The following is a 19110-nucleotide window of genomic DNA, read 5'->3' as shown; positions in this document are numbered from 1 at the left end:
AGTAGCACAACAAAAAATGAAATCTTTATGACACTTAAATCCAATTTGCATAATAATTTGGAACACGGTGTATTGCCTCATCATTCCACCCTAACAAATCGATGAGTATGTAAACTTCTGGCCAACATTGAATCCTTGAACTATTGTTCACATAAGTTCAAAAGTTTCTTCAAGAACAAGAATCTTCATCTGATTGTTTTACTGACCAGTCGCTCCACTGTAGATTATTATCTCCATAACAAAGTCGTCCTTTTACTGGATGTCTTAAAGGATTTGCGTCAAAGTATGGCTCTAAGATTCAATGTGAACTAATTTAAATGTCTGGCAACGCTTCATTTGAAGGCATGTGCATAAGACTGAATGTTGTCAAAAAGTTTCGTTTGTTAAATATTTACATTTTTAATGCAAAGTTCAATTAAGACATTCATTAAAAGTCATTATTTACCAAATGAAACTTCATTACAACAGTCATAAACACTCCAAACATGAAAAACGTGACCTGGTGGGCCGCTCTGTCAGTCAAACCTCTGTCACAGGAGACAAGAAGAGGTTGATTTTCAGACCTTTGCTGAGGTAGATCAGCTTAAGTCTCCCTCAGGTTCACACCAAACGCGTTTAGAGCGCCAGGCGCGTCTGGTTTTCTACGTGGAGGCGCATCGAAGCGCGTCAAGTGCTGCGCGATTTGAAGCGTTTCGAGCGTCTTGAGCGTTTGATGCATCCAACGCTGGAGCTGGAAAATCTGAACTTTCGCCGCTCGCAGTTTTGCATTTTCGTGATCTCAGAAAAATAAAACTATGGAGAATAAACTAATTCTAGCTGATTACAGGACCTCTCTGGTGAGGTGCTGTAATCTACGACCGATCGAGCTATGACTACAGAGACCGGAACAGAAAGGACCTGACTTGGGAGAGGATCAGCGACGAAGTTGGAATGTTGAGTAAGTTATAACTATTGGAAAATATTTCCCCGCATTTGAACTATCCAAATCCTTCCAGCAAAAACGTTGAAACACGTTAAATAAACGTATTTATTTAGATGAAACATGCAGGAGACGGTGGAAGAGTTTGAGGGACCAAGGAGGCTCCTCTCAACGTACGACTAGAGCGGTTTTGACGCAACTGACATCTAGAGCAAAATGTCAAGCGTCTGACTTCAAGTGCACGTGTCGAACTTGAAGCGTTTTTGACGCGCGCAACTCGTTGGGTGTGAACGCACCGTTATGCACAGCCCTTCAAATTCAAGTGTTACCAAATGTCTTTATGTGACAAAACTTCAGTTTGTCATAAAATTACCAAAACCTTTCTTCCATGATTGCCCTCCATTTTGTACAAAATCCCTGAGTTTGAGATGTTTTCCATGAAGACAAGTCGCAGTGAGACGCAGGCACGTAAAATGTGCCGTGTGTCTGAACTTCCGCTGTTTCTAGAGGCAGGAATGGTTTTGTTGGTGCTGATGTACTGCCGCTGTCCTATCGGGAGCGAGCGGAGAAGCAGCGCATGTATTCGGTGAGCCAGGGGTTGAACTCGGGCTGAACCGCCATCCCGGCTTTATTTGGGTCCGCTGATTTGGCCCGACGCCGCTCAGGTCGCCGGGACTGGATCTGCCGCTCAACCTGCCGCCTGGTCTTAGCACGCAGAGCCGATTCATGAATCTGTCCGTGAGACAAACGGTTAAACTTCATGTTTAGAGAATGACAGGTACACCAGGCCTTACGTCACCTCAGCAGTAGAAGCTGCAGGACCGACGTTGTGAGTCTTCCTATCTGCGATGTCTGCATCCTTTTCTCCTGAGCCATACAGTGCGAAAGGATGTCGTTTCTCCTTTGTGTCCTCTTTGAGCTGCCGTACAGGCCTCACGCGCTGGGAGCGCCAGGCTGGTCTCGTTGATTTGGAGGGTTTTCTTTGGTGAGGTCGTGCTGCTCTCGTCTCTTTTTCTGGAAAATGAAAAGAAAAACTTTCACAAATCCTAACCTGGGGCTGGACAATAAATCGATAACAGTATATATCGCAATGGACACGTGATCAATACCAACACGTTCGATATAATTACCAATAATTTCATTGAATTCTGATCCAGATTCGTATGGCATTCTGGGAGATGTAGGCTGAGGAAAGACTTTAGCTGCTCAAACTAAAGGTTGGTGGAATCAACTCACTCACTCACTCACTCTCTTTGGTTGCCTAGCAACTCTCTCATTCTTTGGTTACCTAGCAACAACTTGTTGAGTAACGGCCACAGCAGCAGTTTACATGTTTAGATAATGTAAACTGTAAACTTAAAACTGCTCAAAAATAATAATAAAAAAAAATACAACAGCATGAAATGAAAACTGAGAATTAAACAGGAAAGGTCACACCACTAGATTGGCCGTGTTTCAGATATTTAAAACAAAAAACTCATCAATAATTGTCAATATCGACTGATACGAAACGCTTATATTGTGACAATTTTTCAGCCATATCGTCCAGCTTCATCTTAACCTGACGTTTAGTTATTAGAGCAATTTATTTATAATTTTGATCTTCTTTTCAATTAATTTTAGGGTAGCAATTAACAATTACTCTGATGATTAATCTGAGAACATTTCCGCCTATTCTGCAGATTTGTCATTGAATCGCTTAAGCCATTTTTTAATGCAATATTAAAAATACATTCAAAGATGGAAATAAATAAATTCCTTTTTTAAATAAAAAAATAAACATGCTATTGCCTAAAAAGCTATTTTAAAAAGTAGTGGATTTGAACCAGGTGAAGGGAAAACTATGCCAATTGAGGAGTTTTGTGTAAATTATATTAAAAATTTTGGCTTAATTAGTTCTCTGAATGAGTTGTTTTTTATAGCAACTGGCCTTTTTGGGTCTGTATACTCCAGTTATCAATTAATTGATGACTAAATTAGTTGACAGTAATTTCACTAATCAATCCAATTAATCCATTTAATAATTTCAAAGAAATTTTATACAGTTTTGTTGTACTTTTAGTTTAACATAGATTTACTTTCACTCATCATTTGAGTTAAATATGGATTTTTAAAAAATATTTATTTAAATTCCCTTGGTTTTTTGTGATTATTTCTCTCGTGAATAAATAAAAAAGTTATTTTATATTTTATATTGAGAAAGTTATTTTATAATAAAATATTAAAAAACTAATTAAAACGAAAAAAATCATTCATTTGTAACAGAAATTTTATTATATTTACTGTAAGATTCGGATGTTAAAATGGGGCATACGATGAATACAAAATTATGCAAACAATCTCTGAGTACAGAGGAAAAACAACAGGCAGTTTTGAAGCTGATTTTTCTGTCTCAAAAAACAAACATTTACAGTTACATCATCTTTCCTCCTCCTAACATTGTGTAGGTGTTGAGGAGCTGATGAGATTCTCAGTCTGATCCGTTTCCCATCTTGGTTTTGGGTTTTCTGCTTCTTCAAAAAGCAGAAAATGTTTCCAGTGGCGAGCGGTTCTGACTACAGGCAGTCAAATATCTCAATCCTTCCCATGGAGTGTTATGCAGAAAATTCAAATTATAAGTCACTTGTTCAAGCCAACATCTACATGCAGGAAAATTTATTTATTTCTCTTATTTTTTCAGTGTGACTATAGCAAACCTAAGGGCTATTCTGAAACAATTTTAAGCTAATTATTTGTTTTCTGGTCTTCAATGAAAGTCAACACAGATTTTTGTTACAACCAGAACGACTGTAAACATTATGGCTAAAAGAAAAAGGTAGAAACCTGAAACATTTTCCCTGAAAAGAAGCTTGTTGACAATAACATAAAGTACTGTTATCAGCAGAAATTTTAAATTATCTGATTAATTCAGAGAGATATTTCTGCTCCTAAAAGATTTTTTAAAAATTAGAGGCGCACTAATTGCAGTTTTCTGGCCGATTTCTGATTTCAGGTCTTTAAAAAGCCTGACTTGCCGGTTCCAGTTTTGGCCGATACCAATCTCTTTTTGTCTGAAATGCTGCTAAATATAGCAGGACAGTCACAGAGTTTATAACAGTGGAGTGACTGTTGTTAACTCCAAACATGAAAAACGTGACCTGGTGGGCCGCTCTGTCAGTCAAACCTCTGTCACAGGAGACAAGAAGAGGTTGATTTTCAGACCTTTGCTGAGGTAGATCAGCTTAATATGCAAGTAATGGCCGATCACTGATCTCCCAAAATTAAGGAAAACGGCATTCATATATCGGTGCACCCCTATCAAAAATATACTACACTATACATAAACATGATAAAGTCATAAAGCTTAAATTGTGTGATACTTTAGGTCCTCAGCATTTTAAAATGATATTTGATGATAGTTTACCTTTGTCTCGGAGTGGAGCAGAGAACTCCTCTTCCTCTCCCTGAACTGCTCTGTTTGACTCCCTGGTATCGTCACACTGCGAACCTAAACAGTGAATCATATCATAACCATAACATCACAGCATGATGATACATTACTCTTTTAATTTAACACTTACTGTGTGCTGAAGACTGTGGGTCAGGCCTGATCTGCTCCTCATTCTGGACAGTAGGTCTAGGTCCAGCTCCGGTGGTTCTGGTTTCCCGCTGTCTGTCCGTCTTGACCCCCTCAGGCTCCTCTGTCTCAGCTCCGCCGGCTTCAACCTGGTTCTTACTGGGGTGAGGAGGGCTCCTTCCTCCCGAGTCCGAGTCGCTGTCCGAGCCGCTCCAGAACCAGGGGTTGTGTGTGTGCTCCAGCAGCCTCCGGGTCAGCCTGTAGGCCAGCATCTCTTCATAACACTTGGTGTAAGTCTCCCATTTTGGGTCTTTGAACTTCTTCATGTACTCTGAGCGGATCCTTTTAGTCACCATCTTGTCCCGATTTAAACTAAAAATAGAGCAAAAATAAACCAAAGACTTTATCACAATAAGTCTATAGCAACAGTGACAACAGTGTTGTAACAGCTAAAACTCCTCATACCAAGCTCTTTGTTTATCACCGCCAGACATTTAAACCATACCAACAACAGTTTAAACCAATAGCAGCACAGGAAGCCGTTCAAGGACCCGCCTACTTTCTAACTAATGGGTTTACAGCTCGCCTTTCGAGCAACAAAAACAGAACCAGGGTTCGGTCCGAATGAAACTGTGAAGAATGACATCTGCTTTCTAAATCTTTCAAAATATCGGCTACAAGAACAGCGAGGAGTCTGTCCGCCATAACTACGTGATTACCAGAAAGTTCCTGAACGCGGTGACGTAACTCTCATCTCTTCCTCTGATTGGCTGCCAAGATTACCTTGACAACAGATTCGAAGAGGTTTGCTACCGTAATTCGCCCAAACCCATTTCAATTTAGTAACTGTAAACAAACACTTGAGCAACAATTTGTCAGTCACGGCTGGTGAATATTTGTAATCAATTATAGTAAAATTACGTAGTTTCTGAAAATCTTTATTTATTATTTCTACATTATTTACGGCAGCCAGATAATCTTTTACACCAAGGATAGTCAGAATACGGTCTATAATGCAAAACTTTTTCAGGGCAGCAAAGAATGAATACCTGGTCAATACAAAACTCCCTCTGAGTCATAAAAGAGAACTCGACATCGTAACCCAAAGACGTTGGGCACAAAACAAAAGCTACATCATTAGTAAAAGAAAAAGAGAAAAGGAGAAACACAAGCATAAAACATTTATACGCATGATGGCACACTTTCACAAATACACACAATAAATATTTAATCATTCTTTAAAATATAAAATAGCCTTTGAAGAAATCTTTTCACAAGATAGAATAAATGAATAAATATTTAAAAACAGATTAACAGGCATTTAACAAATAAATCTGAGCTTCTTTCAAATATGAAATCAAATTTTTGAGAAAAATATAGATTATTACCATTGATAACATTGATTGATGTTACTTTTGTGGGGAATATTTACATAATGTGACAGTAGCTTGTATTTGCACTGCCTGCAGATGATTGTACACAGAGAAAAGAGTGTGACTATCTTGTGTGCCCATGTTAGATTTGCTTAAAAGTTCAAGTTTAAGAAGTTTGTGCATAATTATTTAGAAGTGAAGAAGATTTATTTGTTTGATGTCTGTTAATCTGGTTTTATAGTATATTTCATTCATTCCATCTTGTAAAACAGACCTCTGGGTAAGTTATTCATTTGAAACACTTTGTAGAATAAAACAAATGCTTTTTGTGAAGGTATAGGATTTCTCTGATATCTCTGATAATACCACAAAATATATTTTCTTATCTGTACGCATCGACATGCAGAGGTTATTTGGATAATTGATAACAAACCAAGCACCCGAGACCATCTCTAAAGAGTATAGTAAGATTATTAAATATCTATTCTGGATACAGATGTTCATTTAATAGATTCCCAAGAACTTTTGCTGTCACCTCTGAAGATTTGGAAGAAATAAATTCGCGAAGATGACGCATAGGTGGCATTATGAGGTACTTTGACCGAGTTTATCTCCAAAAATGTGCAATAAAATGATAAAATATTCATTCTGGACACAGAATGTGGATGTGGAAGTATGTGTAGATGTCATGCATTTTTTATAGTTGTGCTTCGTTTCTATTTTTATCTCCAACAAAGGCTCCCCCTGCTGATCTATTACCGTAATGCACCATATATGCGCGATGATGGTCTTTAAGAGAGATCTGGCTTGACTTTACATGCAAGTGTCGACTCAGTTGACGCCAGACGACCAGCTCGGGTACGAAACGACCGGAGTTTAAAAGAAATCATGTAGAGCGACTATTTTTAACACATCCACCAGGAACCATAAACATGTTTTCCACACGACACACATGGACTCAGTGCAGCGCGTCTATGTTCTCCTTTTAAAGTATGCACAGTTTGCCGTCATTAAAATAGCCTGCATGTTGTTCTGCGCAACCTTTTAATAACAAATATATCGCTGTTACGTGCAGCCTGCACGTCAGATTAGTCGTGGCACCACGGGAGCGCTGTAATCGCCTGTCGGCGGCAGCTCCGGTACCAGCTCAGTAAATCCGTCAAACACTCCGTCCAGTCCACAACAGTTGACCCGCTCGACGGGAGCGACTCTTGCCTGCACAGATCTAATTTTGTATACAGTACACATACTTACTGCGAGCTCGGATGTCACGGTAGCGGCCCAGAGCGGATGGTTCTGCTGTAACGACACAGGACTTAGCTCCGCCCACCGGCGAGGACGCTTTTAAAAAGCCAAACACACCCCGCAACAGGTGCTTTATCCCTGCACAGTTTAGTCCGTTTGAGCTTGAAATATTTAAGTGTTAGGTGGCTGATGCTTTGAATAATAATGTTGCCTTTTTTTCCCTCTTTTTTTTTTTTTTTTTTTTTTGTCTCATGTGAGTTTAAGAAAGTCGTTTTATATGAGCTGCATCTGTCAGCGCGACGTAGAGATGATGAACCTCGTGTTGTTTTATCTTAGACTCCAGAGCCTGGTGGTAACTAGTTACATTTACTCGGTTACATTTACCTGAGTAACATTTTGGATAAAATGTACTTTTAGGAGTATTTTTACTACGCTGTGCTTTTACCTGAGTAGTTTTATTATGACGTATTTTTACTCTTACTTGAGTAAAATGTCTATTTTCTACCCACTGAATGAAAAACAAACACGTTTTAACCAAAAATTCACCAGATACGGACACACGCCTGCAGTTTTTAACATTTTTTAGAAGTTTTGTATTGAAAAAAATATATTTGAAAAAATATGAATTTTGATATTTTGTAATTATGTTATTTATATGAATAAATTTGATCTTTAAAATACCCAAATTCCCGCATAACTTTATATTTTGCTCCGGGTAATTTTCAAACATTAAGTTATTGATACTGTTTTACTTGAGTAATTTTCTGGGTACTCCGCCCCTCTCGGATTACCTGGTGAGCTCATATTCATATAAGGCAGAGCTTGCGGAGAGGGTCCCTCTGAACCCAGTATGCTTTCGACTAAAAATGGTCCGGGGTCCAGGGCGGTGCGTGTGGCAGCTCAACGGGATTCCGGAGCGGGTGTCCGGTGTCCCAGCGCTACTGATCCGGGTCAGCTATAACAGCAGAGCCGCTCCTGTTGCGCCTGTTGCCTTTGCGCATTCCTGCCAAGTGCTATTCTGAATGTGCGTGTTGAAGATGTTCCCACTTTTGTGACCGAGCAGTCCGCCAAGCAGAACCGATGATGACGTCACGCACCTTCATCCCACATATCCGTCTCTCTATCTGACATGCTCGTATCGCAAATGCTACATTTGGTCAGGTTGTGTATTTTGGTGTTAATTATTCTTTCTTTTTATGAATGTTTTCGACATTCATGAAGAAATTTAAACATGTGCAGCTCTGGAATAAATGAAGAGTCCGCTGCACTGAGCCCCATTGAAAACCTCCTGGTTTTTCCACCAAATATTGATTTCTGAACTCTTTCTGAGTTAAAACATTAGTATTGTTGTTGTTTCTAAATAAATATGAACTTGTTTTCTTTATATTATTTGAGGTCTGAAAGCACTGCGTCGTTTTAAATTTCACCATTTCTCATTTACTGCAAATAAAAACTAAATTTTTGCTTTGAATATAGTTCATTTTACTCAAACATAGAGCTATAAAGAGTAAAAATTGAGAAATAGATTATTTTAAATGGTCTCTTAATATTTTCCAGCGCTATTTGGACACTTATGGGGACAGATACTGTTATTTTTTAGGAAAAAAAAATGTAATTTCTTATTTGTATGAGGTTAAAATTGAGAATACTCATAAGTCATCAACAAAAATGAACATTTATGTTTAAAGGCTACAAAAAAATTCAATTGCAGTCTTTAAAAGGAGATTTTGTTTGTGTTCCAGGGTCGTAGGTGCAGCAGTTTATTTAAACAATGATCATTTGTGTTGTTGCTAATTTTTGACATCGCAAAATTCAGGCAATAATCAATGTAAACCCCTCCAAAAACAACACATACAATGTCATAAAATAAATAAACACTCAGCAAATTCATTGATATTGGTTCTGGTGAGAATTGAAGTCAGTGATGGATTTTATTGGAAGACTTTTTAACTTTTTATGCTGCATGTCGCTAATGTAGTTATTTTTGTGTTCAAGGGTCATGTGGAGGAATTGATTCATTAGTTATTGATCAGATTCAGTGTTGATGTTTGATTCTCTCAGCTTCAGATAAAACTCACTTCCACCACAGGAAAGAAAGTCAAATCTACAAATATATCATATAGGAAAAAAGAGAAAGTGAGCTTTTGATCGCTAAAACTGGCATTTCAGAGGTGAAAAATTAAGAAAATTTGTACTTTTTTGAGAGAGGGAACTAACAATTTATGAGTTAGAGTATCAAACAATTTATGATAATATGTTTCGCATGTTAAAAACCGAATTTAAGCTCAGGCTTCCTTTTTTTTTTTAAAAAAAGGAAAAGTCACATTATCTTTTTGTGGCAGTCTTTAAAATTTTGTCCAGATGGATCACAAAATGCTCCAAATGTTCAGCTCTCGGTTTAATTTTAGGTCGTTGTTTAAGGAACCCCTGAGCTTTGACTCGTTTTTACTGCATTTTTAGTTTTTCCACCCTCCCCTTTAAGAGAAAACCAAGGCCAGGCGCAAAAATACCAAATAATGGACTTTAATAAATTATCAATATGTATATACACTTACATTCACATGTGTTGGGCAACATGTCGTTGTTATTTCTTTTTTTTTTATTAAAGTTTTTTTGGTGTATGCATGGTTCAGTGGTTGTTTTCACAGCCTTTCTCCGTGCAACACAGACAACAAACAGCTATGAAATATGCAGATTTTAAACCAATATAAATTGCATTTGGATGTCAACGGCGCAGACAGCCAGTCCATTGACAGCAGAGTGTTGCTGTGCCGCAGAGCTCTTCCTTCCTCCTCGCTCGTTCTCCAGGCTGCCGGTGGTGGTGGAGAAGAAGAAGATGGAGGATTTAGAAGCACTTCCTGTGGACAATGCTGGGGCCGGCCTCGTCGTACTCCTGCTTGGAGATCCACATCTGCTGGAAGGTGGACAGGGAAGCCAGGATGGAGCCACCGATCCAGACGGAGTACTTCCTCTCGGGAGGAGCGATGATCTAGAGAGAGGAAGGTGGCGGGAGTTTAGTAAAAAAAAAAAAATCAGTCAAGAAGCTGAAATTTGTGCGTAAAAAAAGTTGTGATCTGGTTTGTTTACCTTGATCTTCATGGTGCTGGGGGCCAGGGCAGTGATCTCCTTCTGCATACGGTCAGCAATACCAGGGTACATGGTGGTACCGCCGGAGAGCACATTGTTGGCGTACAGATCCTTACGGATGTCAATATCGCACTTCATGATGCTGTTGTAGGCAGTCTCATGGATGCCAGCAGACTCCATTCCTGGTCAGGTGAGAACGCAAGTGTTAGGAGGACTAAAGTGGAGTCGTGGTTGCCATTTTAAGACAAAGAAGAATATCTGGAGTACCGATGAAGGAAGGCTGGAAGAGGGTCTCGGGGCAACGGAACCTCTCGTTACCGATGGTGATGACCTGACCGTCGGGAAGCTCGTAGCTCTTCTCCAGGGAGGAGGAGGAGGCAGCGGTGGCCATCTCGTTCTCAAAGTCCAGGGCCACGTAGCACAGCTTCTCCTTGATGTCGCGCACGATCTCACGCTCAGCTGCAGGGAGGAAGATCCATAAGTTATTATTCAGAGAGCAAAAGGGCGGCGGCTGTCAATAAACGTGCGCCAAAGTGAGTCTCTCACCGGTGGTCACGAAAGAGTAGCCACGCTCAGTCAGGATCTTCATCAGGTAGTCGGTCAGATCGCGACCAGCCAGGTCCAGACGCATGATGGCGTGGGGCAGGGCGTAACCCTCATATACTGGGACGTTGTGGGTCACACCATCACCAGCATCCAGCACAATACCTGAGAGGAGACAAGAGGGTGAGCTTAGTAAAGCTCGAGTGATTCTTTAAAAACAAAACAAAAAAAACTTCTCAAAACTACATAACATGATGTGACGGTATGTTCATACATTTTAAAAGAAATTCTGTGTGTAAACGCTGTGCGTAAAATTGGCTAATCTGAAAAAAATACTCAGGTAATTTGTTTGTATCTTTGTGAGGAGTTGCAGCGGAGAAAATCTTGAATGATCCTAAAAAAAAATCTTTAAACTATTAAACATAATGTGACGTGTTGCGACTAATGCAGGTGCGTAAATATTCAAAGAAATGTTGTGCGTAAAATGATCCAATCGGAAAAATCAGGAAAATTGTGAGTATCTTTTCGAGGAGTCGCAGCGGAGAAAATCCCCAGTGATCTTAAAAAAAATCTTAAAATTGTAGAAGGGATGCGACTAAAGTGTGTGCGTAAAGTTATCTAATCTGAAAAAATACTCAAGTAAATTCAGCGGACCTTTGTGAGTCGCTTCTGAGTTGTTGCAAGAAGATGAATTTAGTTAAGACTTAAAAAAATAATGTTAAAACAATTAAACACGATGTGACGGGATGCGACTAAAGTGTGTGCATAATATTCAAAGAAAGGTGCGTAAAGTTATCCAATTTGGAAAAACATCCAGGTAAATTGTATGGATCTTTGTGAGGAGTCGCTGCGGAACAAATCCCGAGTCCTCCTGAAAAGAATCGTGATGTGACTAAAGTATGTGCGGTAACATTCCAAGAAATGTTGTGCGTAAAGTTTTCCCATCTGAAAACTCTTCAGGTAATTTGTGTGGGTCTTTGTTTTTAGTTGTGGTTCTCACCAGTGGTACGGCCGGAAGCGTACAGGGACAGCACAGCCTGGATGGCCACATACATGGCGGGGACGTTGAAGGTCTCAAACATGATCTGGGTCATCTTCTCCCTGTTGGCCTTGGGGTTCAAGGGGGCCTCAGTGAGCAGGGTTGGGTGCTCCTCGGGGGCCACTCTCAGCTCGTTGTAGAAGGTGTGGTGCCAGATCTTCTCCATGTCGTCCCAGTTGGTGATGATGCCGTGCTCGATGGGGTACTTCAGAGTCAGGATACCCCTCTTGCTCTGGGCCTCGTCGCCGACGTAGGAGTCCTTCTGACCCATACCGACCATGACACCCTGGAGGAGGAGGGAAGGAGAAGGTTATCCATGCGGGTGGGCGCAGAGAAACGACCTTTGTGCAGCCAGACTGGCTTCGCATAGCGATCATTGCGTAAATGTGCCAAATAACGGCGTGCGTCACAAAGATGGCACAAGTGACAAATTTAGTCTCAGTGACTGAGCCGCAGTTACACGGCTCACTCTGAGAAACTAAACTTAAACCTGATGCTATGCATTCAAATATTTACTAATATCTCTTCTTTTCATGTGGATAACAGGCTCAGGTGTCACAATTGCTACCACTAGTTTGTATTAAAGTCTCATAATTTGGAGGCTTTTCTTCTTCGTTGGTTACCTGGTGACGGGGGCGGCCGACGATGGAGGGGAAGACGGCCCTGGGGGCGTCGTCTCCGGCGAAGCCGGCCTTCACCAGGCCGGAGCCGTTGTCGCACACAAGGGCGGTAGTCTCATCGTCGTCACACATGTTGGCTTCTGTCACCCAGGAGAGAAACAGGAAGATCAGAGCGCACCGAGTCACCTCACCGTGTGGGAATATATGGATTAAATCCACACGCAGCCTTTAAGGAACCCGCAGTTTTCCTTCAGACGACTGCGTTAACTCCACGTCTAAATTATTAAAAATTACTGCAAGGATTACGAAAATGGAGAGCTTGGTGCCGTTATGGATTCAAAATAGGCTTTAAATGGAAAGTTAAAACACTCTTTGATTGGATTTAATGAACAAAAGCTAAATTGTAAATTTGACTTTGATTTTAGACAAAAAAAAATTGTGGATGTTTTATTATGTAACTGGACATCATTTTTGCAATTTTACCTTTAATTTGGAGGAATTTTAAAATCAAAATATGGCTTACCTGTTCCCTCGTTGTTGTCTGAGGAAACATACAACAAAGTGCGTTGTATGTTCTGATTTAAAAATTTCTCAAAAGAATTTTTGATTCTTTTGAGGAATTTTTAAATCAAAATTTTGCCAAAAATGAATCCAAAATTTTGATTTTGAAGCCAAAATCAAAATTTTGGCTTCATTTTTCCTCAAAACTAAAGGCAAATACAGCGAGGAAACAGGTAAGGCCAACAGTAATTTTGCGCTTATTCAATGCCAATTATTATTTAGGTTTAGTCTTACAGTTTCAGATTCTTAGACTGTAAATATTTCCTCCGGATCGTGTGTATTTTTTTTTACAAACTATCTGGTCCTACATCTTCCCCGGACGCTCCGCCGGTTCTCTAAGGCCTACAGTCTGCGGCTCCAACCGGGACGAGAAGCTTCGGAAAGCGGCCGATCCTCGCAGGAGTCTTACCTTAGGTGTTTGTCTGCGGCTCGGAGAGAACGACCCAACCAGTGCTGCTGCTGAACCAGCTGGAGTCCTGGCCGCTGCCCGTCCGCCTTTTATAGCGGCCGTCCACCATTCACAAAGCTCAGCACTGGCCCCCATCCCGGCCCTCGGCCATATTAGGATGCTGCCAGGCACCGGCGGCGGGAGTGGGTGGGTGTGTTCGCGGGGGCAGAGGGGTTCTGGTGGGGTGGCCCTCATTGATGGGGATCCAGAGTGACGCTGTGCGCCCCCAGCGAGCAGAGCGGGCGCTCCATGTATGGGCCTGTCGCTCTGACCTCCCTTCGAGCCCCGCAGACCCACCTAGACGGCCGTATAAGGAGCCGCCGCGGGCCGCCGGGGGGTTTCTATGGGAGATGCCAGTTGCTGCCAAGCAGGGTTATAGATTTGCTGCTAGTAGGCCTCATCCGGCCTTAAAATGGGAAAACGCTTCCCTCATGTGAACCGATTTAGGCCGCAGAGAGCAGAGCCGGGATGGTCCCGCTGAGGCGGATGGACTCATGGAAATCTACTGGATGGAAACTTTTAGGGATTTTCTTACATTTCTAATCATGAAATGTAAGGAATTAAACTCCGTCAGGTTTTATAAGACAATTCAAGCCTCTCACTCACTCACTCACTCACTCACTCACTCACTCACTCACTCACTCACTCACTCACTCACTCACTCACTCACTCACTCACTCACTCACTCACTCACTCACTCACTCACTCACTCACTCACTCACTCACTCACTCACTCACTCACTCACTCACTCACTCACTCACTCACTCACTCACCATGCACTGATTTCCTTCTGCAAAGCGAATCACACACATCCCACCTGCATTCACATGCATTTTATCCTCTGAATTAATTCAGCGCTTCACTTTTTAAACCTTTTTGCAGAGCACATGGCTCAGTGTGAGCTGGACCGGCCGCCAGCTGAAACCTGATCCTCCTGCAGAGCCTGTACTCTGCTCTGTCACTGCAGCAGCAGCCGGAATAATTATAACTCTGCTGGAGGTGGTGGTGGTGTGTGTGTGTGGTGTGTGTGTGTGGGCTGTGTGTGGGGTGTGTGTGAGAGAGAAAGACAAATGTGGAGGCTGTGTTCATGTGCGCACATGCTTGTTAGTGTGTTGAAGTGCAAAGATGGCTCAGTGTTCATAGAGGAGGAGGAAGGGAAGGACAGAATAATGCTTCATTTTAATTTAATTTAAGTTATTGGATTAGGACAGAGCGCATGAATCTACATTGACAGAATCCAGAGGAAAGTAAATCAGCTCAGTTTCAACCTTTACACAAAAGCTAAATTATTCATAGGACGGATGTTATTTGGGAAACTCAACTGGAAAATCTAACGACAGATAAACTCATCAATCGATCTTTACTTTTAAAATTCTTGGATTGCGTATGCCTTTAACTTAGATTTAGGGTTGTACTTTGACTAGACCACTCAAAAAATCTTCATTCTCGTTCATATTACCATCCAGGGATGCTCATGTTATCTCCCCTGTGCTCTTGGTGTCCCCTCATTTGTTTCAGTTTTATGTCGACAAAACGAGGACAGAAACCTTCCAGAAGTTTCCACTGGTTTCTCATCAGATCAACAAAATATTTCCCATGAGTCTTTGGGATAATCAAGACACTTCTTGTGTGTTTATAAGATGAGGCATTGTTTCCCTGTGATTTTTGCCCTGGATGTTTCTTTCCTATTATTAAATCCTAAATGTTGACCTTTAGGGAGGTTCAAGTTAAACTTTGACCTTTGCTCTTTTGGGACTCAGTGGACGTTGTGTCAATTGGCTATTGGAGTAATTTTGGTTGGAAAGTTTTATTACTGCTCTGTGGTTTCTCCATTTGTGGATGTTTATTATTATTTTACCTCTTCATAACCAGGAAGTACCACTGAAATAAAAAACACAATAAATCAGAACTATTCATACAAGTTAAGTTAAAGTAAATGGCATTGTGATCCTTTTCAGGAATGTTATTGAATTTCTTTCAGATCTCTCGGCCTACTTCATGCTGTCAGGCAGGTTCTGTTCTGCTTCTGGCTTGTGAAATTGAGGTTAATTTAAAAAAAAAAAGTAATTAAACAAACATAATTCATGATTTAAGAAGAGCAGGTTGCCTTGGTCTGATGTTAACTTTGATCCATAAAGTCAAAGAGTGACAAAGAAGCACAAACAGGAGAAATACTGTATCTACACTGCAAAAAACAAACCAAACAAAATATTTTCCAAACGTTTCCAGAGCAAATATTTCAGTGCACTTGAATTAAGACAAAAAACAACTCAGTACAATAAATCAGGTTGCTTTAAGTCAGTAAATCCTGGATTCATTTATAAAAAGTATCAGTTCCGGGGCGTGGCGTAGCGGTTAGCGTGACCCGTATTTGGAGGCCTTCAGTCCTCGACGCGGCCGTCGCGGGTTCGACTCCCAGACCCGACAATATTTGCCGCATGTCTTCCCCCCCTCTCCTTCCCCATTTCTTGTCAGCCTGCTGTCATATAAGGGACACTAGAGCCCACAAAAGACCCCCTGGAGGGGTAAAAAAAAAAAGTATCAGTTCCACTAACAAATTTTTCACTTAAACAGGAATAATGTTTCAGTGAAAGTGAAAGTAGTGCATTTTACCTGTATTCAACAATTATTTAGTTAAATTAAGCTTGGTGAGAAGTTACTTATGAGCTAATTTTGTGTTATTTCAAGCGTACGAAGATATTTGCCAATACTTGGTGATATTTTGTGTTTTTGCAGTGTAAGGTTTCTAATCCCGGGAGCAGGCGATAAACTCTCTAAATGCTGGTGGATGGGAGCTAAGTGGGTGAGGCCTCCTTTGCACTGCATGGATTAGGCAATGTGTGTTTGCGCTTGGGGGGGCTGCAGAGCGAGAGCCAGGCTGAGCTACTTTTATGCACTTGTTGTGGAGCCGTTCTGAACCCGAGGGCCAGAGAAACGCCTAAAATGTAAAGGGGCTGGCAGTTGTTGGGGAAGGAGTGACGGCGGAGGGGAGGGGAGGGCGGAGGTCACAGGGGCCGCGGTGGGGGAGGAGGAGAGCGAGGCGCTCTGCGGAGGCATAGGAAGGTGGAGGAGTGTGTGCAGCAGGTGGCGGAGAGCATGAGTTCAGTCTGAGCGACAGAGAGCAGCAGATTTATGTCGATTTAAGCAGGACGGGGGAGAGATTTCCAGGATCGCTGATGCAAAGTGATTTTTTTAAAAGCATGTTTGGTTACTGACTTCCTGTTCATGTCCTCACAGGTTTAACTCGACTGAAGGTTTCCGGACGGACCCTGGAGAGAGAGATTAGAAAGATCAAACCGGTTCTCCTACAGAATCCCATCTCTGTGCAGCATAGCAGCTTCAGTGGACTCTTCTGATTTCTTTCCTTTTTTTTTTTTTAAAGAGAAATGTATTTTTTGAGGCGTAAATCTTTGACTTTTATTACAGAGGGACTTGGACAGGAATATCTTCTGGAATTTGCCTGAATGACTCCCTGATTATCAAATCAAAATCAAATAACATTTTATTTGTATAGCACATTTCAGCAGCAAGGCATTTCAAAGTGCTTTACATCATATCAAACACAGAAACACAAAGCGACATAGAATCAACAATCAAAACACGACATTAAGTCAGGTTCCATCATTAAATTTGTAATTGATTACATTTCAAATACAATCCTAAACAAGTGGTTTTTAGTCGAGATTTAAAGAAAGTCAGTGTTTCAGCTGTTTTACAGTTTTCTGGAAGTTTGTTTCCAAATTTGTGGTGATTATGTTATTGACATGCTAAATATCTGCTTTCATTTTATAAATTTAGAATCATAAACTGTGACAATTTACCCATAAAGTGAGTTTATATTTATATGCAGCTCTGGAACAATTGAGAGACCACTGAAACTGATCAGTGTGTCTGGTTTTAGTTTTTATAGGTTTATGTTTGAGTAAAATGAACATTGTTCTTTTATTCTATGAACTACTAACACAACATGTCTCTGAAATTCCAAGCAAAAATTTAGTATTTATTTCCAAAAAATGAGAAATGGTAAAGATAACAAAAAAGATGCAGAGCTTTCAGACCTAAAATAATGCAAGGAAAACAAGTTAAAAACAACAATACTAATGGTTTAACTCAGGAAGAGTTCAGAAATATTAATATTTGGTGGAATAACCAGGAGGTTTTCAATCAGAAAGTTAAATCTTAGTTTCATCTGGCACTTTGTTTACTGAGAGCCATAACAACATGATTTGTTGTAAACAGAAAACTCCCTTAATCTTTCCACTCCTTCATAAGAAAAAGCTGTATATATTAAGAAATGCCGGTTGTTACTGATAGTGGTTCTCTTTTTATGATCTTTATATGTAGAAAACTATAAAAACTATGTCCTTCTTCTTCACAATTACTTTGCAAAAGATTATTATTATTATTATTATTATTATTATTAATAATAATAATAATAATAATAATAATAATAATAATAATAATAATGTTGTGGTCGTAACCTGACAAAATGTAAAAATACAAAAAACTAAACCAAAAACAAAAAATTATTACAATCACTAGATTTTGCAAAAACATGTTGGGTCTTCAACAAACTTTGGTTCAGTTCCAGATGGGACAACAACATCCAAACTACATCTGTAGAGGATATTTCAGATCTGTCAACCAAGTCTGTTCAGAGCTGAGTTCACATTATGCATCTCATCTCTGTGAGTTTTATTTTCAGACAGCAGCTCCGGGCTGAAAATGGCGCCACCTGGTGGCAGTCTGAGACATTCCGTAAACTCCTCTTGGTTTTCTGTTTTTGTTCCGTAAAAATTAAAAGAGCAGAAGGTAGGCAACTATTTTTAACATACTGGGCCAAAAAAAAAAAATATATATAAAACACGCAAAGCAAAAAAACTAGAAATTAATATTCCACTTTATTTATTTTCGGAAATAATACTTTATAAAATATGGATAAAATTTAGGTTATATTTATACAGCTTCATATTAAAACCTTTAAAATTAAAAAAGATGAACATATTTGTACTTCCCGTGACAGACATTGATCCTACATTGACAAACAAATCAATCTGATAATTTATTCCAACCTGAAGTGAATCAGATAAACTCAAATTCATTTCCTTCTTTTTAAACATTCACTAAACACAAAAAAGATCAAACATAAAGTGAAAAGATTAATAAACACAATGATGGGATACTGTAACCTGAATAGAGGCTAAAACAAGACACTTTTAAATTGAAACAGGGTAAAACAAACTACAGAATGATTAATAAAAAACAAAAAACATAAACTGGACTCATTTTCTGCAGCCATACAATCTACAAACTTGAATCAATAAATATTTAATGACTACACATTTACAAAACCACAAACTAACAGACACAAAATTAAGATTTAGTGAAAGTTCAGCGCTGGATCTGTTCTCAGTTTCCACGTCAATCTCTCTTATGAACTCAAACAAAAAAAAACTTTTATATTAAAAGGACGTCATTCCGTAACAAATGATCAGAGCGGTTCTGTGATGGCAGTACTTGTATTAAAGGTGCACAATTTTTTGTCCTTCTTTGTAAATCAACTATAAATATACTGTATATACTAGGAGTTATATTTTTATAGTTCTTCACAGGGGGCACAACCTTATGGGATTTGAAAATGGGGAAAAGCAATAATAATGTTTGATGCTTCCAATTAGGTTTTCATTTAAAAGTCAGATATTACAAAAAAAGAGGGGA

The 19110-nt window shown here is 39.9% G+C and overlaps 2 protein-coding genes across 3 annotated transcripts; both read right to left on the bottom strand.

Moving 5' to 3' along the window:
- Positions 1-7187, bottom strand: LOC102231071 (centriole, cilia and spindle-associated protein). 2 transcript variants are annotated; one of them, XM_023332360.1, is made up of 5 exons: positions 7103-7187; positions 4480-4847; positions 4323-4406; positions 1719-1933; positions 1-1651 (listed from the first exon to the last, which is right to left on the bottom strand). In XM_023332360.1, the coding sequence occupies exons 2-5, from the start codon at positions 4829-4831 to the stop codon at positions 1469-1471; spliced, it is 834 nt and encodes a 277-aa protein (XP_023188128.1). In that variant the 5' UTR covers positions 4832-4847; positions 7103-7187; the 3' UTR covers positions 1-1468. The 2 variants fall into 2 exon arrangements, with proteins under 2 accessions (XP_023188128.1, XP_005804296.2); XM_005804239.3 differs by lacking the exon at positions 7103-7187 and adding an exon at positions 4941-5204.
- Positions 7188-9600: 2413 nt separating this feature from the next.
- LOC102225200 (actin, alpha skeletal muscle A) lies at positions 9601-13460 on the bottom strand. The gene is made up of 7 exons (XM_005804216.3): positions 13353-13460; positions 12386-12522; positions 11724-12048; positions 10727-10888; positions 10448-10639; positions 10181-10362; positions 9601-10082 (listed from the first exon to the last, which is right to left on the bottom strand). The coding sequence occupies exons 2-7, from the start codon at positions 12512-12514 to the stop codon at positions 9939-9941; spliced, it is 1134 nt and encodes a 377-aa protein (XP_005804273.1). The 5' UTR covers positions 12515-12522; positions 13353-13460; the 3' UTR covers positions 9601-9938.
- Between the last annotated feature and the right edge of the window lie 5650 nt (positions 13461-19110).

The sequence above is a fragment of the Xiphophorus maculatus genome, chromosome 4, assembly GCF_002775205.1.
Source record: "Xiphophorus maculatus strain JP 163 A chromosome 4, X_maculatus-5.0-male, whole genome shotgun sequence".
NCBI lineage: Eukaryota > Metazoa > Chordata > Actinopteri > Cyprinodontiformes > Poeciliidae > Xiphophorus > Xiphophorus maculatus.
This window is presented reverse-complemented; position numbering and strand designations above follow the sequence as displayed.

Excerpts from the sequence above, each read along its gene's own strand:
- LOC102231071 (XM_005804239.3), bottom strand. The coding sequence starts at position 4,969 with ATGTCTGGCGGTGATAAACAAAGAGCTTG. Across the intron at positions 4,848-4,940 it reads GGTGATAAACAAAGAGCTTG|TTTAAATCGGGACAAGATGG; the intron begins GTATGAGGAGTT and ends CTCTATTTTTAG. Across the intron at positions 1,934-4,322 it reads TGCTCCACTCCGAGACAAAG|AAAAAGAGACGAGAGCAGCA; the intron begins GTAAACTATCAT and ends TTCATTTTCCAG.
- LOC102225200 (XM_005804216.3), bottom strand. The coding sequence starts at position 12,514 with ATGTGTGACGACGATGAGACTACCGCCCTTGTGTGCGACAACGGCTCC. Across the intron at positions 12,049-12,385 it reads TCGGCCGCCCCCGTCACCAG|GGTGTCATGGTCGGTATGGG; the intron begins GTAACCAACGAA and ends CTCCTCCTCCAG. Across the intron at positions 10,363-10,447 it reads CTTCCAGCCTTCCTTCATCG|GAATGGAGTCTGCTGGCATC; the intron begins GTACTCCAGATA and ends TCACCTGACCAG.